At 61.3% G+C, this 9,015-nt stretch overlaps 2 protein-coding genes across 2 annotated transcripts; one reads left to right on the top strand and one right to left on the bottom strand.

Moving 5' to 3' along the window:
* Window positions 1-1,599: 1,599 nt before the first annotated feature.
* JUNB (jun B proto-oncogene) lies at window positions 1,600-3,437 on the top strand. Its single transcript, XM_008584947.1, has one exon. It carries the CDS (start codon window positions 1,917-1,919, stop codon window positions 2,958-2,960), a length of 1,044 nt encoding a protein of 347 aa, XP_008583169.1. The 5' UTR covers window positions 1,600-1,916; the 3' UTR covers window positions 2,961-3,437.
* A 2,376-nt stretch (window positions 3,438-5,813) lies between these two features.
* PRDX2 (peroxiredoxin 2) lies at window positions 5,814-8,897 on the bottom strand. Its single transcript, XM_008584945.1, has 6 exons — window positions 8,803-8,897; window positions 8,212-8,323; window positions 7,965-8,118; window positions 7,254-7,376; window positions 6,947-7,077; window positions 5,814-6,124 (listed from the first exon to the last, which is right to left on the bottom strand). Exons 2-6 carry the CDS (start codon window positions 8,312-8,314, stop codon window positions 6,039-6,041), a joined length of 597 nt encoding a protein of 198 aa, XP_008583167.1. The 5' UTR covers window positions 8,315-8,323; window positions 8,803-8,897; the 3' UTR covers window positions 5,814-6,038.
* Between the last annotated feature and the right edge of the window lie 118 nt (window positions 8,898-9,015).

Genomic DNA, 9,015 nt, shown 5'->3' with positions numbered 1-9,015 from the left:
GGGGCTGGTCTGGACTAGCCGTCCGGGGGCCCGGGCGCGCCCTGGGACCTGGCAGATACCCGGGCTCCTGGCCCGGGGACAGCGCTGATCCCACCCCTTCCTGTGGCCTAATATGGGCGTCGGGGAGAGACTCCGGGGACCGCCCCGCCCCCAGTCCTGCCCGCGGACTCCAGCCTGTTGCCATGGCGACCAGGCCCCGCTCCCGGGCTGCATCTCCCTCCGTTGGGCCAATGGAACCGTCCCTGTGCGGCTGGTCTTCGCGGTGGCCTACGGGCGCCGCGGACTGAACCATTGTTGGGGCGGGGGAGAGGACGGTGGCTGGAGGCTTCTGCGGCTGGGCGGGCTCGGAGCACCCAGGCCTCCACCGGGGTCTCGCGCCCAGCTTCCTCTTCCGAGGCGCAGAATGCGGCCGGACTCAGGGCGGGGCGCACGGTCCCGTAGGAACCGAGTGACGGAGACAGGGCCGGGCTCCTTCCCCCGGGGCTGTTGCCACACTTCCTGCCTCGGCGCTCTTTCCCCAGCCTGTTTCTAAGGAAGGGAGTGGGGTTGGGCGACCGCGCCCCGGCGGTCAGGCTGGGACCAAGCTCCAGGAGTCGACACGGTGTCTGCAAGCCCATGGTCACTAGGGGAGGGCTTTGGGATGCGGGACAGTTTACAGATACCTAGGGGTCACCCACGAGGGCGAGCGCCAGTCATGGACGATCCAGCAGTCCCGGTCCTTGGGACCCTGAAAGGCCCCTTGTCCAATGTCTCAACGGGGTACCCTCCTGTCATTGTCCTTTCAGCTCTGAAGGTGTGACTTGACCCTTCTAACTCTTCTTCATCAGAACTCCACAGCCAGTGATTCCCGACTGACACTAACAAACATGTCCCCACCTTCTACTCCACATATTTTATCCGACTCAGTGTACCCCAGAGCCCTTACTCATTTTCTGCATATCTAGGTTCCCCCAATTCTCCTTCCCACTTATGAGAACCCTCAGACTCTCCCATGGACTCCAGGACCCCTACTCATTTCTTGCATAATGGGTCCTGACCCGCTCCCTCTGAGCCCTTTTGATCCCTCCCCTCCTCTCTCCTGTGAAAATTCCAGTCCCTCAACTTCTCTGTGCCCGAGACCACCAGTCAAATCCTGGGTCAGCCTTCTCCTCACCACTCCCGATTTACCCGTTTTAACCCTCCCTTTTCTGCTTTTTTGGGGTCTCTCAGTGTATTAGCAGTTCTTCTAACCCCTCTTGCACGGTCAGGCCTTTCCCTGTACGCCTTGGAACCCCCTCCCCACTTGCTCTGTGCTAGGTCCTCGTGTCCGTCCGGTGTGCTCCAGAGGAATCATCATCCTCTCCCCAAGCCCTCCCCCGTATGCCTGGGCCCCCCAACACCTCCTACCATGTTTATTCCGGGGTCCCTAGAGCCCCTCCCCCTGCAGCAGCTCTGAGCCACTCGGCCCGTGGCTGCTGTTTACAAGGACACGCGCTTCCTGACAGTGACGCGAGCCGCCTCCTCCCCTTCCCCACGCTCGGGGAGGGGGGCGCGGGGGCCCGGCTCCGGCGACGGCCAATGGGAGCGCACTTCCGCAGCTGACAAATGCGGTATAAAGCCTGCGGCTCGGGCTGAGCCGCCGGGACCTTGAGGGCGGCCAGGCCCGCATCGGAGCCAGCTGGGAGCGGGGAGCAAGGGGGGAGCGACGCGGAGAAAGCGAGGGCGCCAGAGAGGGCGCGAGGGGATCGGGAAGCCGGACAGAGCTTTCGCGCACAGCAGCCAACTGGCTGCTCTCAGCCCGTGCCAGCCCCCGAGAGCGCGCGACCAGACACCCAGTCCGGCCACCGCCGCGGACAGCGCGCGGCTCGCTTCGGCGAGGCCCGGGGCGGCCCCTCAGGGACCACCCCCCCATCCCCCAGACCGCCTGGGCCGCCCGGATGTGCACTAAAATGGAACAGCCCTTCTACCACGACGACTCATACGCAGCGGCGGGATACGGCCGGGCCCCTGGTGGCCTCTCTCTGCACGACTACAAACTCCTGAAACCGAGCCTGGCGCTCAACCTGGCCGACCCCTACCGGAGTCTCAAAGCACCCGGGGCGCGGGGCCCCGGCCCGGAGGGCAGCGGTGGCGGCAGCTACTTTTCCGGTCAGGGCTCAGACACCGGAGCGTCTCTCAAGCTTGCCTCATCAGAGCTGGAGCGCCTGATCGTCCCCAACAGCAACGGTGTGATCACGACGACGCCCACGCCCCCGGGACAGTACTTTTACCCCCGTGGGGGTGGTAGCGGCGGAGGTGCGGGGGGCGCAGGGGGCGGCGTCACCGAGGAGCAGGAGGGCTTCGCTGACGGCTTTGTCAAAGCCCTGGACGACCTGCACAAGATGAACCACGTGACGCCCCCCAACGTGTCCCTGGGCGCCAGCGGGGGGCCCCCAGCTGGGCCCGCAGGCGTCTACGCCGGCCCGGAGCCGCCTCCCGTCTACACCAACCTTAGCAGCTACTCCCCGGCCTCCGCGCCCTCCGGAGGCGCCGGGGCAGCCGTCGGGACCGGGAGCTCCTACCCGACGGCCACCATCAGCTACCTCCCACACGCGCCGCCCTTCGCCGGCGGCCACCCGGCGCAGCTGGGCTTGGGCCGCGGCGCTTCCACCTTCAAGGAGGAACCGCAGACCGTGCCGGAGGCGCGCAGCCGCGACGCCACGCCGCCGGTGTCCCCCATCAACATGGAAGACCAGGAGCGCATCAAAGTCGAGCGCAAGCGGCTGCGGAACCGGCTGGCGGCCACCAAGTGCCGGAAGCGGAAGCTGGAGCGCATCGCGCGCCTGGAGGACAAGGTGAAGACGCTCAAGGCCGAGAACGCGGGGCTGTCGAGTACCGCCGGCCTCCTCCGGGAGCAGGTGGCCCAGCTGAAGCAGAAGGTCATGACCCACGTCAGCAATGGCTGCCAGCTGCTGCTCGGGGTCAAGGGACACGCCTTCTGAGCGCCCCCCTTCGAACGGACACCCCCCAGCCTGGACGGCTGGGCGCACGCCTCCCACTGGGGGCGAGGGGGCAGGCGGTGGGCACCCGCCCCGGGGACCGGGGGCGTCGCAAACCACACTGGACTCTGGCCCGCCCGCTCTGCGCCCAGTCCTTCCACCTCGACGTTTACAAGCCTCCCTTCCGAGTTTTTTTGTATGTTTTTTTTTTCGATTCATATTGAATATAATATATTTGTGTATTTAACAGAGAGGGGAGGAGGGGGCGATCGCGGCGGAGCTGGCCCCGCCGCCCGGTACTCTAGCCCGCGGGGACACTGGGGAGGGGACCCCCGCCCCCTGCCCTCCCCCCTCTGCACCGTACTGTGGGAGAGGAAACACACAATTCATCTCCAAATACTTTATTTTAAGATTTGTGTGTGTGTGTGTTTGTTCTGACTTTTTATTGAATCTATTTAAGTAAAAAAAAATGGTTCTTTATTAATTTCTGTTGTCTTTTTTTTTTTCCAAGCCGGGCGGGCGGAGGGAGAACACTGGGAGGAGAACACCCTCACCCCACTGCTGTTTGTGGCTCGTTCCTGCATACGTCTCCTTGGTCAGCTCCTCCCAGGCATTTTGCGGTCTCAGTACGGGCGTCCAACCCTCCCAGCGTCCCCTGATCTCCGGGGTTGGAAGGTCCGGGCACGGGACGTTGTCCAGCCGCGCAGCACCCGGGGGCAGGATGCCTGGGGCGGGGCTCGGGTGCGCAGGCGCGGTCCCGCCCAGCCGCGCGCGCCGGGGCTTTCCCCGCTGACGCAGCGGAAGCGCTGCCCATATATGGGCCGATTCTGTCCAGTGACGCGACGGCGGTCTCTGGGCAGATTCCGGGAATCCCCTCCCCCGCTCTGCCGGGCAGGGCCGCGGCGCCGGGAAGGGGGCCGGGATTTTCCCGGGCGGTCGGCTGCCTGGGCCCGGAAAGCCCCAGGCCTGGATCCAGAGCGCCCGCGGTGGGCGGGCCTCGCTCCTGGGCCCCGGGAGCCACCCCCGATTCTCCCTGCACAAGCTGGCGCCTGGGTCCCGCCGAGCCCACGCCCCCTCCGTCTGACCTGACAGGGGCGGAGGGTTGCTGCTGCCTCTGCGTCGTTGCGGACGCCGTCACCGCCACCCCCTACCCACCCCCGGCCAGGAAGGGCGGCGCCCGCCTGCCAGTTTCCCCTCCCGGGTGCCAGGGCAGGAGCGGGGCGACTGCCAGGTCTGGTCCTGCCGGGGCGGCTGCTCTGGTCGCCAGCCGCGCCCACGCGCCCGGCCCCCTCCCCCGAAGCTGGGCTGGGGGCCGGGGACCGGAGGATGAGGGTGGAGTTGCTGGTGCGTGCCGATGGAGTCTGGCCGGTTTCGGAACTGGAAGCCCCTAGAGCAGGGGAGAAAAACAGGTGGAGAAACCGGGCCACGACGGTGGAGTGTATAGGACAGACACTTCAATTCATTTATAAAATACTGAACAATCAGGCCCTGGAAACACAGTCTGGACCACGGCAGACAGACAATAAACAAGCAAACATGATTCGGAGATGGTGGTAAGTCCTAGGAAGAGAAGAAACAGGTCATGGTGCTAGTGATGGGGCAAGAGAGGCAAGCTGTTTTGCATAATAGATTGGGAGCACAGACCTTTAATGAGGTGAACTTTCAACAGATTTGAAAGATCGGGGCCCTGAGAAAATCCTGGGTAACGAGCGTTCTGGTCAGAGGGAACAGCCCATGCAAAGTTCCTGTGGTCAGAACAAGATCAGCCTGTGAAAGAACAGCAGGAAGCCAGTGTGCCTGGTGTGGAGTGACCCCCAACAGGGTAGATAAGGTCAAGGGAGACCACTCAGGGCCTTTGGGAAGGAGTGTATATTAAATTCCAAGGGAGAAGAGTGGCCCTTGGAGGGCAGTAGGCTGGGTAGTAGTATTAGTAGTGGGTCTGTGGATTAAATAAGCATATTAGCCCTGTTCTGTGGGAGGAAACTGGGGCTCAGTGTGGCAAAACCTCTTGCCTGGACACACACAGTACCAAGCTGCATCCCTGGGAACACTGCCTTGCTCCTAACACCTGTCTGCTAGCCTAACCCTTACCCTCCCACCCCAGGGGCAGACAGGCAGCCCTTTCAGCTCGGGTGGGACAGGTGGGGCAGAGCTCACAGCAGGTGCACGTAGCTCAGGCTCTCACTGGGTCCCCACCCTTTGCCTCAGAAGACTGGACTGGGCTTCTTTCAGCCCCAGGGAACCGTCCTAGGAACTATTAACTGGACCCTGAACTTTATCTCCTTTAAATTGTATGATCTGCGTTGGTAGTCTTTATTCCCATTTTATTGATGAAAAGACTCAGGGAAGAGCACAGCTTTCTTTTTTTTTTTTTTTAAAGATGACAGGTAAGGGGATCTTAACCCTTGACTTGGGGTTGTTAGCACCACGCTCTCCCAAGTGAGTTAACCGGCCATCCTTATATAGGGATCCGAACCTGTGGCCTTGGTGTTATCAGCACCACACTCTCCCAAGTGAGCCAAGGGCCGGCCCCTAAGAGCACAGTTCTTAAGTAGCATTTGAACCCAGGCTGGTTGATGTGGGCGCTGCCCTGTATAGCCAGGTTTCAGGATGTGGGGCATACTGGGACTTGTTCCCTCCAAGGAGCAAACAGTACACCCCACCCCTTGGAAACCGCCCTCAGGCCAAGGAGTAAACAGTGAGCATGAGGTAAGGTTGCCACCTTGTGGTGATGATGAGGAACTACAGGATCAGTTTTCCAGGCCTGAAGGGTGGGGGGGCCGGGAGAAGAGGGGAAGAGGAGGGGGAGGGCGGGGCGGGTGAGAAAGCCAGAACAGAGCACACCAACGCAGACTCACATCTGTCCTTAATACTTTATTGGTCACGTCTAGGCCTGTGTCCAGCTGGTTGGGCTCCGAGGAGGGGGTCACAATTCACCAGCTTCAGGGGCATGAGAAGGCCTTGGCCTAGCCCTCCAAGGGTCTCAGACTGAGTTAGGAGGGGTAGGTCTGGCCATTCCTGGGTCAGCACGGGACACCCAGATGCAGGCCAAAAGCACAAGCTCACTACCCATCTGCCAGCTTAGTTGTGTTTGGAGAAGTACTCCTTGCTGTCTTCCACGTTGGGCTTGATTGTGTCGCTGCCCGGCTTCCAGCCAGCAGGACAGACTGTGGGAAGACACAGGGATGCACAGGTGAGACCACATCCCCGTGTTCAAGGTGAAGGGACAAACAGGCCAAGCAAGAGCCTGAGTTGCAGAAGAAAAAGCTGGGAGCCAAGTGGTCAGGTACAAAAATATGCAGGTTGAGAGAAGCCTTCCAAGCCCAGGAACCTGAACCCTTGACCTTGGTGTTATAACACCAAACTCCAACCAACTCAGCTAACTAGCTGGCTCCTCAACTTTGTATTTTTCTTTTTTTTTTTTATAGATGACCGGTAAGGGGATCTCAACCCTTGGCTTGGGGTTGTCAGCACCACGCTCTCCTGAGTGAGCTAACCGGCCATCCCTATATAGGATCCGAACCCGTGGCCTTGGTGTTATCAGCACCACACTCTACCGAGTGAGCCACGGGCCGGCCCCAACTTTGTATTTTCTAGCTGACATTTTTCCTGCTCTTATCCTTCAGTTTCTTTTCGTCCATTTAATTCTATTTTTCTCCCTCAGCCCCAGCCCTACTGGCCTTTGAGAGTCTATGGTCAGGCTGTCCCCTCCACATGAGAAGGTACTCTGTTCCAAGTAGCATTATTCAGTCTGACTTGGAACACGCCTTCTCAAGTACCTTCTGTAGATCTCTGTTACCTCCCAGCTCCCCACCTTTGTATTGGAGTATCTCCCCCACCACACAGAAACTTCCTGCAGACAAGGCCCCAAGCTGAATCGTCTCTGGGGCCTGCACAGGTGGTAGGGGAGGCAGTGAATGTCCCCATGAGTGACAGAGGGGCTCAGTTTGTGTCCATGTGTGAGCACACTGGAGTGTGTATCCACTCACCTTCCCCGTGCTCATCTGTGTACTGGAAGGCCTGGACCAGCCGCAGAGCCTCCTCCACAGAGCGCCCCACGGGCAAATCATTAACAGTGATCTGGCGGAGGACACCCTTGCCATCGATGATAAAAAGGCCCCTGAAGACGTCAGGGTTCACAGTGAGGAGCTGGGAGCTTCCACTGCCAGGGCCAGGGAAGGGAACACCAACCCACTGCCAGCCACAGAGCTAGGGGAAAGGAGGGCATCATCCAAGAGCGGTTCGATCACCCTGGGTTTGGGGACTCCCTGAGCTGGGCTGAGGGTCCCACAGTACCTGTAGGCGATGCCCTCATCTTTTTTCAGCACGCCATAATCGTGGGACAAGCTTCTGGTCACGTCGGCAAGCAGGGGGATGTTTAGGGGGCCCAAGCCTCCCTCCTTCCGGGGGGTGTTGATCCTAGGGGTAGGGGAGAAAGGGTTAGGACCTCAGGATGCCAAGCATAGCAGAGTCCAGGTGTGATAAGGACTGGAGTAGGGGTGCTGGAGGCAAGAGATAAGGGGCAGGGCCCTGGGAGGCCCACCCACCCCACCCTGGGGTGGGTACAGAGGTTGTATCCACACAGCTGGGAAGAATAAGCTCACAAGCTAAAGCTCCAGCCCCAAGCAAATGGCTTCACATGTGCTCGTGGCCTCCCACATCATGCAGAAGAAAACCTGTGTCAGAGTGCCCATCCTCCTCTAACTCCTGTGTCCTGGGCCCAGCCCTTCACTTCCATGAACTGGAGTCTCCACCTTCACGAAATAGGGCAATGCAGCCTCCCTCTTGACAAATGAGATAAAGCATCTGCAACTGTATGTTCCAGACAACAAGTTGCCAAATGCTAATTACTGTCATCATCGTTAAGGACTTGGGCGTCCGTATTTCCATGATTTTCAAAATGGGTAAAAGGAGGCCCAGAGGTTGTGCAAGGGCCAGCAGGCGACACAGCTCCGACCCTATGTTGTGCGCTTAGCTGCAGCCTCCCTCCCCGGTACCTGCTCATACCAAGCCAGGTGGGTGAACTGGGAGTCGACAGAGACCCCCAGCACCTCGCAGCCCAGCTTGCGGAAGTCCTCAGCATGCTCGCTGAAAGCGATGATCTCCGTGGGGCACACGAAAGTGAAGTCCAGCGGGTAGAAAAAGAGGACCACGTACTTCCCTGGGGAGGAGGGGAACAGAGGAGGAGTGAAGGCCCAGCCCCTCTTATTCGTGGGCCCCGCCCCCACTTCGACCCCCTCCAGGCCGCCCTCACCTCTGTAGTCCGAAAGCTTCACCTCCTTGAAGGCGCCATCCACCACGGCGGTGGCCTGGAAGCCGGGGGCGGGCTCTCCGATGTGCGCGTTGCCGGAAGCCATGACTGCAAGCTGAGACCCCCGCCCGCCCGGTCAGTGCGCTGGGGAAGGCCCTTTGTCCTCCCTTCCCAAGGTCACGCTGTGTGCTGGGCCTTGTTACTGAGTCAGAACCGGGGGGTGGGGGGCAGCAGTACCAACCCTCACCCTCCCGGGCACCGGGTCTGCGCGGCCCGGAGGGTACCGGAGACCCGCCCCCCTGACCACAGCACGAGTGACCCAGCCACTACCTCCAGGTCCCCCACTTGCAAGTCGGCCGAGCGCGGTGGCGCAAGCCCCCAGTCCAGAAGGAAACGGAGAGGGCCCGGTGAGCAGGGGGCGGGGAGTCCAGAGACCCGGCCTGCACACCAAGGCCCTGGCCTCGGTTTCCCCCGCAAGGACAAAGGCGGCCACTGCAGCGGACGGAAAACAAAGGCGGCCAGCGAGGAGGTCCGGGAAGGGCCGAAGATGCTCTAAGGGGGACCCCCAGCCCGGTGCACTCCGGGCGTGCATACCTGCGTGGGCAAGGGCCGGATGCACGGACCACCAGACGCGCAGACTCGCGTTCTCAGCGCCAAGTGCGTCCTGGGCCGCCGAGCCTTTTATGCACGGCCCCAACGATGACGCGAAGGACGTGGGGGTGGGGAGCCGGCGAGCGGAGCGGTCGGGTCCACTGTGCCCGCTGAGAGGGGGAGCGCAGCGGCCGGTCCATGCGCCTGCGGGCGGCG

The sequence above is a fragment of the Galeopterus variegatus genome, unplaced genomic scaffold (genome assembly GCF_000696425.1).
Source record: "Galeopterus variegatus unplaced genomic scaffold, G_variegatus-3.0.2 Scaffold3412, whole genome shotgun sequence".
NCBI lineage: Eukaryota > Metazoa > Chordata > Mammalia > Dermoptera > Cynocephalidae > Galeopterus > Galeopterus variegatus.
The sequence above is the reverse complement of the archived record's forward strand: the minus strand, read 5'-3'. Positions and strand labels throughout refer to the sequence as shown.